The 23,339-nt window shown below is 45.6% G+C and overlaps 1 protein-coding gene across 1 annotated transcript in view; it reads left to right on the top strand.

Annotated features, from left to right (window-relative positions):
• The window catches only part of IFRD1 (interferon related developmental regulator 1), a 48,716-nt gene that overhangs the window by 4,731 nt on the left and 20,646 nt on the right, over positions 1–23,339 (top strand). The window contains exons 2-6 of the mRNA XM_069627911.1: positions 2,307–2,414; positions 4,129–4,210; positions 6,289–6,413; positions 12,664–12,821; positions 14,345–14,395. Coding sequence (XP_069484012.1) covers positions 2,307–2,414; positions 4,129–4,210; positions 6,289–6,413; positions 12,664–12,821; positions 14,345–14,395 — 524 coding nt within the window. The remainder of the gene's footprint in view (positions 1–2,306; positions 2,415–4,128; positions 4,211–6,288; positions 6,414–12,663; positions 12,822–14,344; positions 14,396–23,339) is intronic.

The raw sequence follows: 23,339 nt of genomic DNA, 5'->3' as shown, positions 1-23,339 counted from the left end.
ATTTTAAAATTCAGTGTTTTAGTAAAACATTGACAATTCTAACTTTTAAATCGGACAATCCTAAAAACAAGATGGTTTGAATAATGGTTTAAGTACTGGAATTGCCCATAGCCGCAGGACTTGGAACATCCCTTCATTTCAGTAGGTGGGTAGAACTCTCAAAATTCAAGTGATTTCTGCCATAGCATTCGGTGTCAATAGTTGGATGCTCAAAACAGTGCTCTGAATTCGTCTCAATGGAGGTGGCGTTGGAGCCAAAGTTAAAAGATTGGTGCTCCACCTTTCACGCTACTAGCGTTGGAACCAAATTTAAAGCTCCGCGCTCCACCTTTAACCAAATTCGATCAACATGAGCCTGGTTACTGCTCTTTGAACTGGATATAACTTCTTAAATACCACTCACTGATAGCCTTGTACACTTTCCAGAATTACATCGAATTACATCTGTGCATTAAGTCTGTACACTTCCTCCAAACATTCTTCTGGTCGTGGACCGTGAAATGGCTGCCAAGATCTCCAGGTACCGTGACACGATTTATCCTGACCTCATGACTTGATACCTTTCTGAGTAAAGTACCTTCTATCGCCACCATTGAGGGCCTCTTGGTGCATGATAGTGGCAGCAAGCTCTTTCTGTTCTGCCACCTTAAGTTCATGTTTCCATTCCTAGAATAGTATTTCAACCTTGAACTGGCGTCCACACTAACTCAAAGTCTCTTTTCCCATCCCGCAAATCGTTACCTGAAAGCAGATGTGAAGCCTAAATTGCAAGTGCCCAGATGTCCTGGCTATGAAAATGAAATGGTGGGCAGAGGATCGGCTGGACAGTAGCTCAGGCAACTCCTTGAGCACTTGTTTGAAGGCCGTTAACTTCATGTACCATATGTACAAGAAAACATTTAGGAATATCGGTTGCCTAAACTCCGCCCACTGTTCTGTGGATGTGGAGTTCGATCGACGTATCACACACTGGTCTTGTAAAGGACGTATGTTACTGCAGCTGTCTACAATTTGACAATGACTATTTGAACTGCAGACCCAAGCTACTCATTTCTGGATTGGTTTCTGTGTTAGAGCTGCTATTGGGGACTCGAGTGCAAGATTAGCTTGGCCTTCTTTGCTTCAGTAATTTGCATAAGTCATTGGCTAGTGAAAACAGACTCTTGGCAAGTAAATGGTGTGCTGTCTGTTTATAGAAGTGAGGTGGCTACTGACTGTTGGTGAGTGGCTAGTAGCTTGCAACTTGAAAGGTCTAACCCTATAAGTTCTGGAACCGTCAGTGGAAATCTATTGAACCCGTGTTCGTATTATTAGGAAAAAGCATGTATTGGCCCCCATGTATTTGGCTCCAAGGCTGGCTGCATACCTTTGTAAGCATATGTGGAGCAGGCCATTTAAGAATCCACCCAAACTAGGAGATCTGATCCAGGGATGAGACATGACCTTTACTGTGAATATCTATGCAATGAAGTCATCTATAGCTCCTCCTAAAGTGGGAACGTACTCCAATGTACCCCTGTACTTGGTGGTAGCCAAGTGTTTGGGAAGACACGCTTCCTTATTCCTGGTCTAATCTGGCACGTTCCAGTACCAGCTGATGCTGCGGACCTTGGGTCCTTGCATAGATACGAATCCCTTAAATGAGATGAGGGACTCGCACGTTGGCTGCAGTCGTCGTCGAACACAGTTGACACTGGCCACGGGCAATCCTATTTGGATAAACGTCTATTTGCCCAAGGAATGTTTAGCAATTGTGACATTGGTTACTTACCATCTGTCCCTCTTAATGGTTTGGACTACAACTCCCATGATCCTTCTTTGCCAGCTAAGTTTCCTATTAATAATACCTACAGCCCAATTCTTCAGAAATACCTTGAATGCACAACGTGGTGACCGTAGCGTACACGTTCTAGTTCAAATCTACCCCATAAGGACATGCTGCTTACACGCATTTTGTCTAGCTGTAATATTTCGAGTGAGCTAAGTTAACCAATGTGTTCAGTTGAAGTAGGCAGTTTAGTAAGAGGATAGTAATGAGTCTAATCTTCCTAGACTCTCAAAGATATTCGAATGTTGTCTGGGTGGATCATTGTTGGGCGCGTTACACCAAGACCTGCTCGGTATGAACTTCTTTCTACTAGAGCCATTAATTGTGCATGTGGGTGAATGCCTGTTTGAACACGTTTCTTCTTGGAATAAATGTAAGGGGTGTCCTTGAATTTCAGCAATCTGTAATCGTCTCACTGTAGCACCCTCGGATAGTGCCGCGGTCGCATTGTAGTAACTCATGCTGATCTCTCTCGTAGGTGGCCAGCATAGGAACATGCAACCTTTCAGCGATGAGGACGCCTCCATCGAAACCATGAGTCACTGTAGCAGCAGCTTCAGCGATGCTGCCAGCCTTGCGGAGGAGGGTACGTATGTGTGGCTCGTTTTGCCCCAAGTGTCGGTCTGAGGAACCTTCTGTTTCTAGCCTATCATTGCCTCAGATGCTAGTTATAGTGGGGTGTACCCATGTATGTCTGCTGCACTGATTAATGTAGAACAATGACTGGCTCATTGCAGCATACAGTGGGTGAAGCAAACTGTGGCCCCCATGACTCTGCATAACTAAACACACTTGGAATTGTATGAATACGTGTTTGCCTTCCCATAACAAGAGGCTCAATACTTTCTGAAAATGTTGGCATTGTCTCATGAGGCGCATACATCAGAAAACAGGAGAGCGTGTCTCTCCATCCCCTGGGCTGTACTATTTTTAAAGTTCTTAATGCCAACCCATTTTGGGCAACTAGGGTATGTATTCATAAGCCAATCAACCTTGTAGCTTACGTTGGCGTGAACCTCCAACACATCTTTGAGGTACTTCATTATACAATGCCATCCAAATTAGCATCTCCACCTGCATTTAATATAGAATGCAACGTTACTAAGCTTTATTCTCTGCTGCTTGTGCTTAGGCAGGGATGGAACATTAACCCCTGACTGGCAGCTATTAAAATGAATGTCATTGTTATTTAAATGCCCACGACTGCTGCTTAATCCAAACAGGGTGTCACAAGTTCCTGGGAAGTTCCCAAGCGAAGGTCGGACATTAAAGCACTTGCTCGTAGCAAGGAACTTAACATCAGTCCATTGCTAAGGGGTGCAAAATGTCCCAGCGGATGCACTGTGCAGATTCTCTAAAGAGCGGGTCCTAAGCTGACTCTTCCCCAAATGAGGAAAACCTGACCTAGTATTTTTGCACCCCCCGGGCAATGCAAAATATCAGGCTTAGCATCTAGGCATCCAAACTCGAGCTCCAATGCCCTTTGATGAACTCCTTTTCCTATTTCCCCTAAATGTGACGGCCCAGGTGGCAGTGATGCTGATGGGCCCTAAGAGCCTCGCCTTGCAGATCTGATCCATCTAGGATGAGCAGCGTTGTATTCCACTGTAGATCACTGTTGGCATCCGCTCCTGAAGCCGTCATTTGGCCTCGCATGACTTTTTAGTGTCCCTAGTCCCTCACTCATTTGTTCTATCAAAATCATGGGGCACGCATTGGAAAGTGGCCATTTCTTCAGCCAGGCGTGATGTACACTGTGCTCTTGAGCCTTAATCTGTATCCATGAGAACTGGGTTGCTTTACATATGCTTATCCTTCCTCTCAAGGAAATGCCAGTCTTGCATTAGACAAAAGCATCCTCTGGCATCTTCATTCTGGCTTTAGCACGACCCAGGTAAACACCACGTACCCGAGCAGCTATTGCTTTTTTCTTACGGAAAAAGCAGCAGCAGCCACTTAGCTTCTCTATTCCAGAAATCTGCAGTGTGGCCTCTTGGAAAACCTGTCCCTAACTTTGCCAGCAACTGCTCTCAACTACGATGCTAGAGCAGATACTAAATGAGACTAAACTTACTGTTAGAGATGGCTTCGGTAATTCAAAACTGTACCCTACTAACGATGGCAGAGCTATTTCTACATGGAGGGTACATTTTAAAAGCCAACACAGCTCTGTTGAGCTGCTGGACACCTTCAGTTGGACAACCATGCTTCAAATCATTTCGATTCTGAGCTGTGTGCGTTAATAACATCTGCTGTAGTTTAGATGCTCCGGATTGAATTTTAAATTTTTTTGTTTGCAGGACCTGAAGTTGACGAAGAAGCAACTCGAGAGGATTTGGAGTACAGGTTGAAAGGATTTATTGACCTTACGTTTGATAAGAGGTATGCAGTAGTTTTTATATGCTGAACTATCAAGCTGGCTCTGTCCTCTTCCAAGACCACGTCCAATGGTTCACCTGCCTACTTTCAGTGCAGTTCTGATATTGATGCGTGGTAGATGGAATTGGTCCGTACTGCCAATTAAATTACCTTCAATCTAATGTGATATGGGTGAAGAAGCCTTTATGGGTAAAGGCAGCTTTATCCTCCTAAATTAGATCCTGCCAAGGTATTCAGGGGCTCAATTCCTGGTGGATCTGAGAACTTGGATGGCCTTGGGTAGCTGCAGACAAGAATTTAAGATTGCTTTGTACGTTTCTATGAAGAACATTGGCCGTTGTGTAAGCAATTTCGGTGAGATTGTTGTTAGTACTTTGAGACCTGATTCCTTTCATACGCTCCAGATACGCACATTTCGGTTCAACACTGTGTACCTACTACCCTTCACCCCGCAAATCCAATGTGTCAGGACAAAACGTTCTTTCCACTTTATTTACCAGGCATAGTTGCTTGGTGTTATGGGAAATGTCGGTGCTAAGCTGCAAGTTGATTTCCTATCCCGAACACCAGAGTAGGATCATTGGGTGGTGGTAGAGAAATTAATTCAAATGCTGCAGCTGATTACATGTTAACCAGTGTTCTTAAAGGGGGCACTTGTCCTTCGCCAAAGACTTGACTGCACCCCCTAGCTATCTTATATTGGGGAAAACATGAACTGTCTGGACTTGGTGCATTAGACTCTACCTAAATTAATCTGGACTTTACCACCTCTGGGAAGGTCGTGAAGGTGGAAATTGTCCCTGACCCATTGTAAATGTTCCTGTTGCTTTTAATACAGTAGGACGTGAGATCTTAGTCATTGCATTTCATACGGTAGGACGTGAGATATCTTTCATACGGTAGGCTGTGAGAGCGTAGTCATTGCATTTCATACGGTAGGACGTGAGATCTTAGTCATTGCATTTCATACGGTAGGACGTGAGATCTTAGTCATTGCATTTCATACGGTAGGACGTGAGATCTTTCATACGGTAGGACGTGAGATCTTAGTCATTGCATTTCATACGGTAGGACGTGAGATCTTAGTCATTGCATTTCATACGGTAGGACGTGAGATCTTAGTCATTGCATTTCATACGGTGGGACGTGAGATCTTTCATACGGTAGGACGTGAGATCTTAGTCATTGCATTTCATAGGGTAGACTGTGAGATCTTAGTCATTGCATTTCATACGGCAGGATGAGATCTTAGTCATTGCATTTCATACGGTAGGACGTGAGATATCTTTCATACGGTAGGACGTGAGATCTTAGTCATTGCATTTCATAGGGTAGACTGTCAGATCTTAGTCATTGCATTTCATACGGTAGGACGTGAGATCTTAGTCATTGCATTTCATACGGTAGGCTGTGAGATATCTTAGTCATTGCATTTCATACGGTAGGCTGTGAGATAGCGTAGTCATTGCATTTCATACGGTAGGACGTGATATCTTAGTCATTGGGAACATGTATATTTTGGAGACGCCTAAAATGCAATTAAAGAAGCATCAATCTAATTTGTGAATTGGTTTTCAAAAAATTGGCAAAAATATTGGTCTCTGATTTACGTACAAACTCATACAGTACATTTTGATTACTTTTTTAAATAGTTAATCCTTTGATGTGGCTGCCTACGTGCACTGTTTCAACCTGTCCTCAATACTTGTAGGCTTGGTTTCCAGGAGTGGCCTCTGCTTCGACTTAACATTCACAGCTCTGTGTCCCACAAAGTTCAGATTACATCTGCTTTTTAGGTTGAAGGCAGATCTAGCAATTCGCCTCATGAAGGCTATTCCTTCACATGCATCCCTATCTCCCCACTCCAGCCCCCCCTAAACAAGGTATTTCTGCAAGTATTTGTAAGTCTCGCCAGGTTCCTTGGGTAACTGCTGACTATTAGTAAATCCTATTGCAGTCTCTTATCTTCAGGTGTCCCGGAGCCCTGTGGTAGCCTTCTCACCCACGTGTTTAAGCAGACCTTTCTGTCGAATCAGCAGGTTGTGGTAAGATGATTTCAAAGTGTTCATTTATCTCCACAGTACCAAGACCAGGCAGGCAGCTCTTGAAGGTCTGCGAAGCGCCCTGGCCTCAAAGATACTTCATGAATTCATTCTGGAAAGAAGAATGACTTTAACCGATAGCATTGAGCGCTGTCTGAAGAAAGGTAAGGGGAAAGTTGTGTTGCTGACCGGTACCTAAGAACTTCGTGACTATGTAACATACCGGGTGCCAGGTTCCATTGACTGCTTGTGGCACAGAAAACCAGTTCTAATGTAACTAACTGGATCATGCATAGTACCACCTCTCCCATTTTGTTGGTTTATTGTCATTTGTTTTTTTTTAAGGTGGGGCGGGGGATGCATTTGGTGAGAGCAAAGGAAACGGAAGGTTGAGAAAGCAGGTGTTGTGGGAAGATCAGAATTACCCATGTCCGAGGCATAGACAGGGCAGGGCCTGAGGGGCAAGGCCCACCCAAAATCTGCAGCCCTGTGTGGGCCTTTACAGATGTTAATGCCACTGCGGTGGGCCCAACCACATTAGCTTCAGGCCCCATCTGTTGGACAATCCTCGCTACGCAGCTGACCCACGGTCTGTTTGCGAGTGTATGGAGTTTGTGCCAAGGGTCCTGCTTTGTTACTGGGATTTGCCAACAGAGTAACTGTGGGAATGTACTGTGGTGGGATGTGAGTGTGTGATTCTGCTGCTGGGTCGGTTCTAGTCACATTTGTTGTGTTGGTTTATCGGGAAAGTGGTCTATTGTGCCTCTGCCAAGGGGATTCCACACCTGGTCTGAGAGACTAGAAATGAGCAGAGGAGAGGAACTGTACACTGGGAAAGTTAAACTGCGCATACAGCAATTGTGCAAGAAAATAGAGGGGTTAAGAGTGGTGTTTGATAATTTGTGTAAAATTATCAGAGAGCTCATCAGGAAAAGAAAGCTGCTTAATGCTAGTGTGAGCGTGTAGCCTTGTGGGCAGCTTCCCGAGCATGCAGGAACTGAAACTAGCCAGTAAGCGGTGTTGTGGGCTTGAAGGGTACTCTTGGCTGTGTCTGGGGTTAGTAACCGGACAGAGCCCAGAGATCTGGTTTTTCCCAGTGACGTGTGCAAAGTGAGAGGTGGCTACACGGGAACTAGAGATGTGTGCCGGCACTCGGGAGTGCCATGCCTGCAAATCCACCTACTGAGGGACCGGTGGTGGTGGTGCGGGAGAGAATAGTGTCATCTCTGGCTGTGAACTTTGGCAACATCCCTCGGATTGCCATGTGAGAAGCTTCGACCTGTGGGGGAGGGATTCTGGGAACTGGGGTACGAAGGCAGTCTTTGATGTAGACCCTGGAGGTGGTATATACAGGAATTTGCCCACAGCCTCGCCAAGACCACCTATATTTGCATACCATGATAGCGCAGAGTCCAGAGAATGGAGGGGGAGGTTCCGAACTAGTGCAGCCCCCTTGTCAAACTGTGGTGTGGCTGTAAACTTAAATGAATGCAACGGGAGCTGCGGACCAAAGGCAGCAATGCAGGCGACATTCACACGGGCTCAAGAAAACACTGATTCTCCTGGTGGCTACAAAAGGGGCTACTGATTCCAAGATGGCATGACCCCCATTCGAAGTCTCCCCATCGGACCACGGAAAGCAATGCAAACTCATTAGGCACATGTAGACCAGGCCTTGTGATATCCAATCCTGGCTTTCCATTGCCAGCAAAGCTCGGATGTGAGAGGCTGGCCTGATCTACAACTGGGGCCAAGGGAGAGCCAGCAGGAAAGATTGCCTGACGCGAGCCAGGAAGGAGAGGCAGGCAGGACCACCTGAGGGCATGGAAGATCAGAGTACCCTCAGGGAAACCAGTCTGACATTGGGCCAGAAGTGGCTGTAGACAGAGGAGAATGTGGCCTAGGGCTGCAGCAGAAAACCAGCTTTGGCTAAGACAGAAAAGCAGTTCTGATGTGGGCTGGCCAGTCAGGCTACAGCTGTCTGCGGTCGCGATACACGCGCTAGGGATGTAGTGTCCTAATGGCCTGGCTGCAGACGTCTAGGGCTATGCAATCACCAGATCGATGGTGAATCTCAGTTTAGCCTCGTGGTGTTTATGGTTTTTTCCCAGCTCCTAATCAACTAATTGGGTAGCTTTTCACAAGTGCATCTCACCAAAGGTTGTGAAATGTAGCTGGGGTTGTCATGAATTTGAATTGTTTAATGAGAATGGGCTTTGCCTTTTTTAATTGCGGGAAATGGGTTTCACGTGCACAATCCCACTCCAGACCCTCAACAACCCATCCCCATTTGGTCACTTTTTATACCCTATGCTGACTTACACACATTCATTTTTGCCAACATTACTTTCCTCGATGGTACTCTTGAAATGTTAGTTTTAATAGTTTTCTAGTTGATGTCTGTACAGTGAATATAACTCGTTTTTAAATGCCAGTCTATGAAATAGTAAACACAAGAAATGTTTCTATTTCAAAAGGTTCATAGGTTTCGTAAGATACTGTGCATGAGCTACTGGGCTTGTACCTTCTGAGCACAGCTGTATCCTTAAGCAAGCGCTGCAGAACTTGCTTTCTAACTAGTGCCCTCAAAGCTTCTCATCCATACAGAAAACGGCCACTGTTGCCACAGTTCGTGAAATTGCACGACCTCAAACAAACGTCATTTGCTTTGTTACTGTAACATAGTTCACCAGACAAGCCAATCACACAGCAGATACCCGAGTCTCGCTCTTTCAGCAGCCAACAGGGGGCTGTTTTGGGCTGCTTGTGACTGGACTTCAAAGAAGGGGCTGGCAGCTTGTCTGAAGTGAATCCTTTGCAGTGACTCGTCCGTCACCCAGGTCTTGCATGCTGCGTTTTTGACTAGCGCCTAGTTGGCCTGTGCAGCGTGTAGAGCTGCTGGGTATGCATCTTTTCCTGTTGGGCATATGGTGTGGAGCCTTCTGGCATTTGAATGAAAGGCGCAGGTCGTTGTTGGCGATCCTGGCCTGCACTGGAAGCCAATAGTTGCCGTCTGGCCTCTCCCTATGTTGGATAAGCCTACATGCACGGCTGGACTATTTGCACCCTTTTGATTTGATGGGCTCTGCAACCCTTGTTACTTGCTGGTGGGGGAATTCCAGCCCGGAGTTTGAGTGCTCCTACTACCATTTTTAGCGGTAGGATTTTTTTCAGGCCTTTTTAGATGAAGTGTAAATTCATGCAGAGGACTACATCCCTAATGAAGCCTAGATCCAGGGGTTTTATACAGAGATCTCAAAAGGTGATGGCAGGAGAGTAGGGGGTGGTGATGAATCTGGGAAAATCGTCCCTTTCCCCCTTAGGGTGAGCCACCCCCTGCGAGGCTAGCTAGGCGATCCGGCTAAGAGCCTCCCTAAAGTTGTGGTTTGAAAGTGGGACCTGAGGAGTGATTTCCATTCCTATGAGGAACTCCCTATGAAGAGAGGAAAGCGAGATTCTGGAAGGCTGGCACTGAGAATGCCGACATTGCCGAGACTGAAACGGGGGAAGAACGGACGGGTTGGCAGGATACCACAGGGGCAACGCAGTTGTCTTGGAAGCAAGTGAACGCAGAGCAACACAGGTTCGAATCCCGCTCACGGCTTAGAGACTAGTCTCCAGTATTGAGCAATTAGCAAAAAATGTGTTCATTCACGCTGCAGCTCTGGTTGGCCTGGGACGCACGAACAGACGCTGAGACCAGGGGACAATGGAGGAACGGATCCTCCACTTGTAGTTTGGAGAGTGCATAAACTGCTGAGACGGGCGGAAGGACTCTTACCTGGTGGCGTGACCATCATGCTGCAGCTGTGGTGGCTTTGGGGCACGCAAACAGATGCAGACACCAGGGAACATCAGAGGAACAACTTTGAGGAACAACCAATCCTTTGCTCTCCATGCAAGGATCACCAAAAACTGCTGAGACAGCAGGAGAACACGTACGCCAGAGACGCCACCCGGCCGGAGCACACCTGACGGCAGATGTACCATGGTTGCACAGGGGTAAAGGGGGCAAGTTAAATTAAAGGTTCAGAGAGAAATAAGTAATCCAGAGGTACCTGGAGAGCCCTAAAAGAATCTATACAGGGCCGACTATTGGGGGAACAAAAGGACCAAGTTGGTGGAACCGGACTAAGTGTATAATCCCTCCTCATGAAGAACTTGAGACATTTGGTTTATGTAAAGACTTGGAATTTTTCCTGAGGAATTTAGAGACCTGAAAACCTTTCTTTTGTGGATTGAGAGCAATCATTTGTCCTAGGAGCAGTACTTGAGAGAGATCCAACTATCATTGGCCGTACGAAGCAAGAGCTGAGATGTTACGACTCTGGCTCATTATGTTTTTTGGTTGGTGGTCGGGCCAGAAAGTGAATAGGGTTTGGAGTGAGGACTACTTTTTGGTTTTGACAATGGACCAGCACCGTTAGTTTAGTTTGTAGGCAGGGAAACCCCTCTTGGCAGGAGGGACAGATGAGCATTTTCCTTTGGAGTTAAAATAAAGACCCTTTGAATGTTATCCTGCAGTCTGACTGCGTATGGTTCGTTATGGGGGGCATAAAGGATTTATGTGAGATGGACCATGGACTCATTTCCTTGCGCACCAATGAGCTAGAGGATGTTTTCAGGCATCAACTTCTCTATGGTTATGGATGTCTGTTGCATGCTCCCAAATTGCTCTTTGCCTGTGGAGATCTGTGTATTAATGGAGCAGTGGAATTGAAGTGGTTTGTGTAGTAGATATGGGAGACCCCTGAAGTACTCTGCTCTCTATGGGAATTAATTTGAAGAATGGGTTTCTTAGCTGTTCACTTTGGGTGTAATCAGACCTCATTATTTGAGGAAAGGCATGAAATACTTGTTGAAGACTATGTAGAAGGTATAGAGTGAAAATCACTTTATTTTTAACTGGGAAAAAAAAAAGATTTGGAACGACTGGTCTGAGGCTGCTCAGTGGTCTTTCTAAATCGAACTCTCATGCCCCTGTCGCACATGAGTACACGCAGGGGCTGATGAGCGTGGCTGGGACCCGCTGTGAAGACGAAGTTGGCAGTGAGGTGAAGTGGTGGTCTGCTTTTGTGGAGGGGAGGGTGCTGGGGGGGAGTGATTGTGTATATTTATGTGTGAGGGGTTGGTCGGGCAGTTGGTGCAGGGTGAGGGCGCGGGATTGAAGGTGGTTCGGTGGGTGAAACCCTTCTATTTCAGAGGTGACCGCAGGGTGGGCGTGGTGAAAAGATGATTTGCAAATATTAAAGGCTGCACCAGATCGGCTGTAAAGTGTGTTTTGGTTGCAGCGTTCCATATCGCAGAATATCTCCTGACGCAGTGTAGAAAGGCAGCTGAATCCGGACTGATCTATGGCTAGTGTGGCGGTTCCTTCTGCATAACTGGAGTTGTGCGGTGTGTACTGCGTCATGCAGTGTGGATTGTTGGGATCCTACCTATTTGTTTTGCTGTAATGCGACCATAGAATGTTAGAGGGCCTTTGGCACTTGTCCTGTTGGTGTACACTAACTGTTGGGCGGAGGTCAGCTGAGTCTTTGCTCCACTTGGAGTGGGGTGGATATCAGTGGCTGCTGGGTCTGAGAATGGGGTTTATCATTTCTGGGCGGCGGCTTGGGTTTTTGTGCAGGCAAGTGTTCTGCGACCTGTGATGGCGGCCATGCTGTTGAAGAGGTCTCTGTCAGGTGGAGGGTACGTTACATTAACGACATGAACTTCTGCAGTACTTTGAACGGCTTGCTCTCTTCGGCTGTTTTTTTTTTTTACGAGCATATTTTTACGTTTATCTAAACTTTGTTTTGGCTGGACTGAAATGTTGTGGGCAGCTACTGGACTGTGCGCCAAACTCTGGCGCACTTCATGCAATGAACAAAGCAGGACATTGTTCATTAGCAAACCAGTGAAAATGCTGGAACGCTGGCTGTATTAACCAAGGAAATCCGGCGCTGCGAGCAGGTTCAGTGGTGTGGGGTGCTTTCTTTCCCTTCCTTCCCGCCCTCCACCACTTAGCACCTGTCTAGTTCCCACATGGGTGCTAATGATGTCTCTCTCTCATAAAAGAAACAAACGTACCTTTGTTTTGCGGCCCGTTGCTGCACAGTTTTGCTGTCGGGGAAGTCCGTTTTGGACTTAGCTGACAGCAGCACTGGGCCGTGCCAGAAAAGTACGATTAAAAAACATTAGCACCCGTGTAGAGAACGCATGGGTGCCAATGGGGTTATGCCCCTCAGTGGTGGGCCGACCCTTTCGGTAACAACAACTTAACTTGGCCGGTGGTCCGTTACATACAGGGTCGGCCCGCCACCTTGTCGAGCTGCATAAATCGTGAACCGTAGCTTTAGTATATAAACCATTACTCGTTGACTTTTTCCTACTTGCGCTAACCAGGGTTTGGTTTGCCATGTTCACCTTCAGGCAAGCGTGAAGAGCAGTGTGCGGCGGCTGCACTGGCGTGCCTTCTTTGTGCCCAGCTTGGACCAGGAATAGAAAGTGAGGAGGTTTTTCGGACTCTAGAACCACTTCTGAAAACCATAATCTGTGATGGAACAGCTAATATGCAAACCAGGCAGGCTGTAAGTATGCTTTTCATGTATTCACTAGCACGTGTATAAATGTATTAAAAGGTTGACGCTTTTGCGGAACACTACCTATTTTGGGGTGTTGACACATTGTCTAGGGGGCACAAACGTTTGGTTTTTCTCCAGATGCTGTATTGATCACTAGCTACAACCCACATTTTTTTACGCTCCCCAATAAATGAATACTTTATTTCAAAATGACATTGGTGTTTCCAACTACCAGAAAATATTTTGCAAATTACATTGGTCCAATAATATTGATTGCACATTTGATGAGGGCTAAAGGTTTGAGTTTGCAAGCTACTGCCCATGCATAACTAACTTGCCACTTGCATTCCCCGCTAGTACATAGCGCACTATTTCTTAAACTCGTAGCGTTCATGATCACTAACCCAGTGGCTAGTGGCGAGTGCACATTTTGAGGCTTGATTTAATTATTTAAATGCCACTTTAGGTTCCTCATTTCAGGAGGCACAGTAGGTTTCTTGATTACCCCTAGTGATCCGAGCTCCCACCCACATCACATACTGCATCTCAGAACTTTGGACATTTTCAGAATCTTCTGGTTATGTTGGTAAATTTGCACCAATCCATAACATTTTAATCTTGCAGATGGGAAGGTTCAGATCCTACTGCAACTGTCCATTATTCTTAATGCACAGAGGGGTCAGCTCTGACCTGAGTATGCCTCACATTGTAGAGATCCATCTGGACTACCCCTAGGAAGCACCTGCTCTGGTGGAGGAATCGCGTCAATCATGAGGATCCGTTTGTGATCCAGTGGACAGCCCCAGAGCTTAAAAGGCAACTGGCATGCAACAGGCTTCCATCTGTGAACTGTGACCCATGAGCTGGCCCTTGGTTAGGGTTACTACAGACAACACTAGAGTGTTCTGCGCCTGGAGGCAAGGTTGGACCTTTGCCTTCCTGTCATGCCCATTGAACATCACTGCTACTGAAGTGGCAGGTTTAGGGTTGACGTTGCTTGCCAGTCAAACCTTAGCCCACGCTGCTTATTTGCACTGGACCGGATTTTTTTTGTTTGCTTGACCTTTTTAAGCATCTTTGCAATGAGCTAGCTCATTAGTCCACTGCCTCCCATGTGGAACAGTCCTACCTGCAGTGCAGTCATCATTTTGTTGTTGGCCTTTGCTCATGAACATTCAAGCCCACGCTCAGACTTAAAATGGGGTTGTCTGATGGGTGCTTTTAGTGGCCTGTTGGCTAGAAGGGCGAGTGAATGTGCAGCCCTTTCTCTTTTTCAGAGAAGGTGGCGCAGACCACGTTTCTCAATTGTTAGCATGAATTTAATCACCGAGTATTCATTTGGGTTTAACAGTGTGCTAATGTGTTCGATATTCTAAACTAGCCATGGGGCACGAGGGTGATTTCAAATGACAAAATGGGCTGACTTGAAAAAAGGCTCAAGTGGGCAGATTTCAAAATGGGAGTGTAAAGGGATAAACTTGCAGGGTTTTACTTTATGCAATGTGTTTTAAACCTTGTTTTCTTTCTAGTGCGTGCACACATTTGGACTCTGCTGTTTTATTGCCACTGATGACATCACCGTAAGTACATGTATTTCTGTATTCTGTTCCGCTCCATTACAACGTTGTTTTTTATATGCTTCAGTGATACTTGATGAAGAAAAAAAGATTGGATTTGTGGATTGGTACGTTAAGCTCGAGCATAGGTGTGCAGAAGGGCAGTATGGGGATCTGTAAAAGTAAGTTATGGATAGTGCATTTCTGTCTGCACTTTGACTTCTAGAGAATGTGTACTACTCTGGAACTAGTACTAAATGGTGGAATATGCATAGCATGGGCCTGTAAACAGATACATATTTCTGGCTATTTCTTACTCCTGGTCTGGCCCACATCACAACATGACTTGTTTAGCATCTGCACTTGCATGTAGTCATTCATGTTTTACAAGTGATGGCTCTTGGAGAAACGTCGGACTGTGATTTTTGTCAGTTGGTTCGTGACAAGCTAATTGCAAAAGTGGGCAAATGGTACTTGGCGGGATTTAACAGCCCAGGGGAAGTCATTTTATGGATAGTAGGAAGTGCGGTGCACATTGCACGCACCCATAGTTTTAAAAGGAAGGGTGCTGTGAATCTGAGGAGCTGAATGAAGGAGGCCAGGTTGTTAGATTTGTCATTATGCCCTATTTCTTGGGTATAAGGGCTTTTTTCATTATGCTTCACCATGCTTTTTTGTTTCTGCAAATTTTTTTATTGCAATAACAAGTGTCCTTATCTTTACGTGAAACATGTTATGAATCATTGCAGACAATTTTCTTCCCAATTCCCCCACCCCCTCCCCCACCATACAAGTCACCCCTTCCTCACCCTAGGCAACAAGCAGAGGTAACAAAGATTTCCAATACCTTTACTGATCTACATAATAAGGCTTTCCAATGTAATGTGCCTGATCTGTGCCATTCTTTTTTCAGTGGTGCAGTTTTCTAACTACTCATTCCTTAACTCGGCATCCCACTACTCCGTTGGTTACTTAGCAGGGCTCAAAATTGCTTGGAGCCTTTTAGTGTAGGAGAGAGCGTGGTTAAATTGAAACCAGGAGCTACTTTTGTCTCCCCAGGCCAATTGGTGCCTTATAAACACGAATGTGACATTAACTTGAGTATTTGAGAATTTAATTTAAAGACAAATTGGGACACATATGCACAGTGGATCATAGATAATGGGCAAAAGGTTGGTCTGCATCGCCTGTGGAAAGTTGACTTGCGCTGCGTACTCTGCATCGCCTGTGGAAAGTTGACTTGCGCTGCGTACTCTGCATCGCCTGTGGAAAGTTGACTTGCGCTGCGTACTCTGCATCGCCTGTGGAAAGTTGACTTGCGCTGCGTACTCACTCCTGGGAGCTACCCACTTCAGCCCTCTGTTTGAGCATCGTCCAAGGAACGGTAACTGACCCGCCTTGAGTTTTTGTACAATTTGGTAGAAAACAATTTTCTCTTTATTGATATGGCAGGTGCATTTCTTAGGTGCCTCTATCTTTATTAAATGAAATTTCCGAGTCTTGTGGATCTGCTTAGAACCACATGCTGTGCTTAGGCCGACATCTAATGGTAGGTGTGGAGTATTGCATTCTTGTTTTCAGGTTTCAAAAAGGGATGTCGACTTGGTGTGCATGTAATGCTGTTCCTGTGAGCACGCTGTGTATTTTACCCATGATCCTTCACGCATCGGGGTCCCTCGGATAGTTTTTTACACTATAATGGTTGGTCACATATGCAGAACTCTTGGCCTTGTTACTGAGATTCCAATTTAAGAATAGTAATATTGTAATTGAGACAGTTATCAACTATCTCTTCCTACATCCGGTGACTACCATCTGAAGCTTTGATGGACTTCTCCTTGAGGGCCAGCTGCAGCTTTCTTCAGACTTTGGCATTGCACTAGTGAGAGGGGGCCCTCTACGTTTACATCCTTTTATAGAATGCCTTTCTGCATTCTTCTATACTGAATTGTCTAGCTGCAGCTAAAATTATACAATATGGAACGGACACCCTATAAATTCTGTCCCTCCTGCAACAACTTTTCCTGGAGAGATGCACACAGTGTAACAGCTGTCTTCCTCATGATAATGCCAAAAGCATTCCTGACTTTTAAAGCAAAAAACGCTTAGACAGGCGCTCCAATGGTTGGCAGCATAATGCCGTGCAACCGAATCCCATTCCCCCGCTGTTAGTCGGATGAGGAAGACCTCGGCAGCTACGCTGGTTTCGGAGGCTGAAGACTTACTGGAGGAGTCAGTAGAATCCCGCGTGCCTATCCCCAACCAGACTATGGGGAAGTAGTCAGTGAAAAAAGATGCGCACGTGCTCTCACAAATGCGCACAACCCCAAGCCAACCTTTGACTGGATCGTCGAAAGGAGCTCCAACGGCAACCAAAGCTTTGTCAAATATGTGGTCGAAAGCAATTGAACCCTTGCATAAAGCCTGCGGCGCATCTGTGCTGGCTACATTGCTCTAAATGCACAGTGAAATCGGTTGCCGCCCATAAACGCCCATCCACCGCAGATTCATACACGTTGAAATGGCTGAAAAATACATCCGAACACAAACATGGGGAAACACCTGCCAAACCAACACCACAGCCACCTACACAGCCGTCTAGGATCCCTGTCACTACATCAGTAACCTCTTCTACATATATTACAGCTACTGATACTTTATCCAAGTCCCTGCGGGGTAAAGCATCTTTTACATCCAAGTCCCTGCAGGGTAAGACATCGGTACATCCATCGAATAGTCTTTCCCCTTCCTGAAGACATAGAACAGGGCATGGACAAAAGAAGTTAGAGAAGACTATGGATCGGGTGTCTGAATTTGTCCTTTATGAAAAAGTACCCAATTAAACCAAAATCGCTTCATATGAGGGGAGCCACCTACCAAGAGTCCTAGACGTCCTCACTCTCCACCACAGGGTGTCTCTGAAGACAGCTGAAATGGCTTTCAAGACGATCAGGATGATCTAGACTTTATCCCAGACAAGGGGGATGATGCTCAAAATATTTGGCAAGGGGATGCTGCTCGGGGGTTTTGGCCAACCTCTCCCACTCATTATACTTTACCAATTTACTGAAAAGGGCAGAGCATTTTTAGATACAAACTTGGGAAACTGTCTGATCCTGACTTTGTAGAGGACATCCTAAAAGAGGAAAAGGCGGTTAGCCAGTCTATCCCCCTCTAAGGATTGCACCTTCCCTCCTTACACCTTCCCTCACATGGGCAGTTAATCCACAGGTGTAGAAAATGTTCAAACCTGCTCCCACTGATTTGCTATATACCTGGCATCATGCCACACCTGTCTCGCTGGTAGTTACTAACACTTCCTGCTGGAAGCTTTGCTCGAGTGCCACTTTCCAATACAAAGGCATCTCCAGACAAAGAATGGAAGAAGCTTTAGGCAAGAGGGTCACTGCTTCAGCCACTTCTGGACACTTTCATACTACACTGATGGCAAGCTACAGCAATGTTCAATGGGGGTTACTCCAAAATAACTTAACGGATGTCCCTGAGCCAACCAAGTCCCAACTACGTAACATTAGAGGGTAGGCAAGTTACCCACAATATCTTAAAGAATACCCTGGACTCTGCAGAAACAGCAGGCAGTCCTTTCACAGGTAACTTAAGAGGCACTCTTGGCTGCACAACTCTGGATTCAAACCAGACTCAGGCCACCTTAATTAACAAGCCCATTGAAAAATCTGTCTTGTTTGGCAAGGCTGTGAATGAGGCTTTGGATACGGCCGAGAAGGAACGCAACACTTGAGACTTAATCAAATTTCGAATAAGCTGTATGTCCATTGTAGTTTTCAACACCATTTGTTGCTTTCGTAACCAAGCCTTTTCCAGACCCACTCATACAGGGTTTTCATCAGGGTCTTCTTCCTGGTACACACCTCAGGGTACACAATCCACCTACTAAACTTCGACATTGCACATCAACTTCTTAAAAGAATGAGGTCATCCACCTATTGACCTCTTCGCAACACTGGAGAACGTGCAATGCCCAGACTTTGCCTCCAGGTATCGCCAAACAGAATCCAAGGGGAATGCCCTGTGGATGAATTGGTTAGGGAAATGTGCTTAGACCACCTCTCAGAAAAGTCTCTTGGTGGAAAGTCCCTGTCATTGAAGCCTTTATGGAAGGGGTCAAAAGATGACACCCTGCATTTCAAATCCAACTCCTGGATGGGACGCATTTCCCCTTTCAGCCAATGTATAAAACCAGTCTTGGGTGCCTCACTTCTAAGACTTCTTTTCTCGTGGCCATTACATCTATAAAGGTGCGTGAACTGCAGGTGCCCTCAGTTCAAGATCCATTTGTAAGCATTCACAAGGACAGTTTTACACACACATCCACACTTCTCTCCTACAAGTTCCATGTCAATCTACATCTGGCTCTCTTTCAGAACCCTAAAAATTGAGCAGAGAAGCCTCCGTACGTTAGATGTCAGAAGAGCTGTAATGTATTACTTAAATAAAACTAACCACTACGGAAAACAGACCAGTTTTTTTTCCATAGCCACTTGAGAAGGGGATCCTGCCGGCTATTTTAAATTGGATTGTGAAATGCATCCAATTGTGTTTTGGCTTTCAAAGAGAACGTTACCCTTTACGCCCAGAGCACATTCTACTTGAGGCACAGGAGCTACTTTAGCTTTAATTGCAAATGTACCTTTTGATGCCATTTGCAAAGCAGTTAACTGGAGTTCTAGTCACACCTTTACACAGCACTAGTGCTTAGGTACACCTTTTAAGAGTGATTCACATGTGGTTCAGGTGTTGCTAAGACATCTTTGCCGCTGTACCCTAACATTCCACCATCTCCTGGTACTGCTTGTTAGTCTGTGCACAGCATGTGATTCTAAGCAGACCCGCAAGCCTCAAAAGGCATAAATTATTGTGATCATATTTCTGATGCTTGTATCTGCTTAGATTCACATGTGCCTGGCCTTCCTCCCCTCTTCGAGTTGAAGGTACATGGACGTCTTACACCTTACCTTCTGTACTCGCGCATCACTTCATGCTTCCTCTTGTCAATCGGAGGGACCTCGCAATACACGTCACACGAGCATGCCCAGTCAATGTCCCTTTTTGAAACTAAAAAACCATGCAATACTACGCACCTTCCACTAGATGGTGACCTATGCACAGCATGTGAATCTAAGCAGATGCAAGCATCGGAAATAAGATTATGGTAAGCAATGTATGCCATATTACAAATGTAGTTGCTCCTGCAGGTACAAATGTAAAAGCTATTGCCAGGTGCATGGTGTTCTGAATTTCTAAATGTTCCGAGATGTGCAAAATGTCCTTGGACTTTTAGCTTGCCCAGGCCAAATTGCATTTACTGCTTTTTATGCTTTGTTGGCTAGACATGACAAGCTCTTTAATTTTGTGAGAATTTTCCTGCGAAGCATCTTCCAAAGGATACTGCTTTTGGTCAGGAGGTTCTCTGCAACTATTTGCTAGAATCCTGGTCTTCATTTGACCCCATAAAATACCTGTTTCTTCCTTACTCTACCTCCTTTACAACATTGGGTAGGCTGTCTCGGAGCATACGCAGTGCTCTAATCCTCTGCTCCATTTTGAATTATCATTGCTAGGGTTTGATCTAGTCACCAATAGAGGCTTACTGACCAGGCATAGTCCATAGCTCCCTTTTCCACATGCATACTGTGATGAATCCCAGGCAATGCATAAAATGAGCAGTGTCTCATAGCAATTTGCTATGCAATTCTTTAGGTTTGCTAATCAAATTGACACTTGTGTAGCAAAGCTTGCTATTTAAGTTGCCATCTTCATTCAAAGCACAGCTAACTCAGTATTCCTCTATTACCCTTGGTGCTCTTTTCCCCTCCCTTTTCTCCATTCACTTCAAGTGCTAATGGAGAGAAAGTGCTGCAGTAATCATCACCTCCACTCGTGCCAAAGGCCTGTATGGCAGTGCTAGGCAAGAATTAACCAGAAGTAATCTGGATGATAGTTTTAGTAGTACTTATTAAGCCAACTATATCATGTCTGGCAAAGACCAGTATGTGTTAACTGTTTTTCAAAAGACAGTCGTGCAATTCCATTCCTAAAAATGTAAGTTGTTACATAATTATAGTATTGACACTGAACACTGCATTGTCTCCATGCATTACAGTAAAGATTAGGTTAGTGTATCTAAATCTCATACTGTATTTTGTTGATGGAAGATGCATCTTATTGACAAGTGAACACGTTTTTCATGATCACATGATCAAATGCTTTTAATGGCAAACCTAGTTCTGTAAATTGCTGGTTGCGTAAATCTGTGAATTGCTGCTTGACCCATGAGCTGATACATACTCATTGACTTTCTGTTGTATCAGCCTTTTGCTTTTTACCAGCGAGACGACCACCAACTACAATACTACACCTAGTTTGCCCAGTTCTCTGCTTGCTACACCATCCGTTCTGCGTAGTCTCCTACTTTCTTTTCTCTTACATAATGAATACACAAAGCGAACTAGATGTTACGTAGTGATCAGTAGTTCCGTCCAGTTGCTACATCTGCATATATACTGCACTACCATACACCATAGTAAGCATCCAGAGCTCAATGTGCTTTATAAGTATGATAACATATATTAGCACCTTGAGGAGACAGCTGGCCAAACTGTTTTCAGAGCTTTTTTATTATCTGTGTCCCTTTATGCAGCTAACCCTTTACAAAAACTCATCCACGGCTCGCAAAGTCTTTTCGCCCACTTGCATAGTCTGGTAGATTTTATGAAGGGTGAGTTGCAAGGGATGTTTGAAACTTTTATTTAACATGTACTTTGTTTGCAGTAAACGTCAAATAAGTTTCTGTGCATAGCTGGCATCTGGGTGGCAGCAGTGTGCCAACCATAAAGCGGGTTTGTAGTGACATGCACCATTTTACAGATATCACATTGGTTCATACGTTTCTATGGGTTGAGTGCATTTCTCTTAAGTTGAATAGGTAAACTAATTTACCCGACCCGCAGGTTTAGCTGAATTTTAATGAATTTGCAAGTCCTAACATTTCAGCTGTTTGCAAACATTCTGTATTGTTGCTCCTTTCATGTATACAGTACAAATAACTTCTGTTAACATTAACAATATTAGTACAAGATTGCTAATCAAATGGGTCTGTTTGCTAACCAATAACATTTTTGTTAGCAAACTCTGCTAATCAATTTTTGAAAACTAATTTATGCCGTGTCAGGGTGTTGTCGCTTCACACATGGGGGGAAGCCCTTCCCCTGAGGTCAGGGAAGTGAGGCTGCAACCTGGGTGGTATTCAGCGGGTGGCTCATGTGGAGGGAAGCCCTCCATGGGACCAGTGATGGCATTGGGAGAGCGTGGCATTCACCTCTTCATTTAAGTACCCTCTCGCCTCTCCCCCATCCAGTCCCATGTGGTCCCCTACACCTCTCTGTAGAGGACTCTATTCACTCCAGTCATACTGGGACGAGGAATAGGAGGCTTACCTATGTGGCGTGCACACAATCACTGGCATGAAGATGATCAACCAGAGAGGCCAAAGCCCATTGTGGAACCAGCATATGCAGTGTAGGTTACTAGAGGCTGCCCAGGTGATAAAAACCAAAGGACCTCATCAAGCCAGCCCTCTTGGAGCTAGGAACAGAACTGTTTCCATGGCAAGAGACCCATGCAAAAGAGGACAAGGCACTCTTGCGGAGACACGAGCGTCACTGCTAGGTCCTTGGAGCAGGACCTTGTCCAGTGGCAGGGTAGGAGAAAACCAGACCAGTGAAACGGAAGAAAGACCGGGAAGTTGACGCGAGAGCCTACTGCTGCATAGCTGCTGAGAACAGGAAGCTGACCATGGAAGCCACAGCAAAACCCTGCTCTACTCTCGGGACAAACCAGAGATGGCAACGGCATTTCCCAAATGTAGGGACAGTCAGGCCGACTGGTGGGACACGGGCCAAAGGAAGGAAAGGCGCATGCCAATATCCCAGGAGACAAGGGGAGAAAACTACAAAAGTCGGAAAGAAATTTAAGACCCAATTTATATGGAACAGACTGGCAGGAGAGTACACCCGGTTGGTTCAGTTGGTCATTGGGTGAAATTGGGACGGTGGTCCTGCAGAAGCAATACCCCTGGGTCTGGGAGTCTTAAGAAGTCCGGGAAGCCCCACCAGAACAGCGTAACCAGATCTGGGACCCACATGAAGTCTGGTGAGGCCCGCCAAAGCAGTACACAAGGGTCAAGGAGCCACACAAGCCAGAAGAAGCAAAGTTACAGGTCTGAGGCCCAAACCAAGTCGGAGGTCCGGAAATTGTATTGTGTTTATATAGCGCTTTACTACAAACGCTTTACATTTTAACTGGATACATACAACATAACAGTAGAAGCAATTTACAATTATGAATCAAACCAACAAAACAGTAAGAGCGATTAAACTGTAAGGGAAGGATGGGGAGGGGACGGAGTAGGGAAACAGAAGGGTTATGCGGGCAAGAATGGGGGAGGGTGGATGGAAGAGGAGGTAGAGGATCATAGGGAAGAGACAAGGTAAGGAGAGGGAGCGAGAGGCGGTGAGGGTTTCTTGACGGGGATGGAGAAGGAGAGATTTTAGGGAAGTGCAGAAGGAGAAGGTAGGTATAGAACGGATTGAGAGGTAAGGAGTTCCAGTGCAGGGGGCTAGGAGGTGGAAGGAGCGGAAACGGGAGAGGGCACACGGGGAAGGAGTAAGTGAGAACGAAGTGGTCCGCAGAACAAAGGGAGCAGGAAGGAGTGTAGAAAGAGAGGAGAGATAAGGGGGAGCAAGGTCATGGAGAGATTTAAAGACTAAACAGAGGAAATGAAATTAAGTTGGGAGTGAAAGGGAAGCCAGCCAAGGGAAGTAGAAATGTCTTGGGAGGTATGGAGACAGAGCGTATGGACAGCAGAATGGTAGATAGATTTGAGGGGGGCGAGGTGAGAAGTAGGTAGTCCAAAGAGTAAGGAGGAGCA

This window comes from Ambystoma mexicanum, chromosome 12 (assembly GCF_040938575.1).
Source record: "Ambystoma mexicanum isolate Mex_15411 chromosome 12, UKY_AmexF1_1, whole genome shotgun sequence".
Lineage (NCBI taxonomy): Eukaryota > Metazoa > Chordata > Amphibia > Caudata > Ambystomatidae > Ambystoma > Ambystoma mexicanum.
This window is presented reverse-complemented; position numbering and strand designations above follow the sequence as displayed.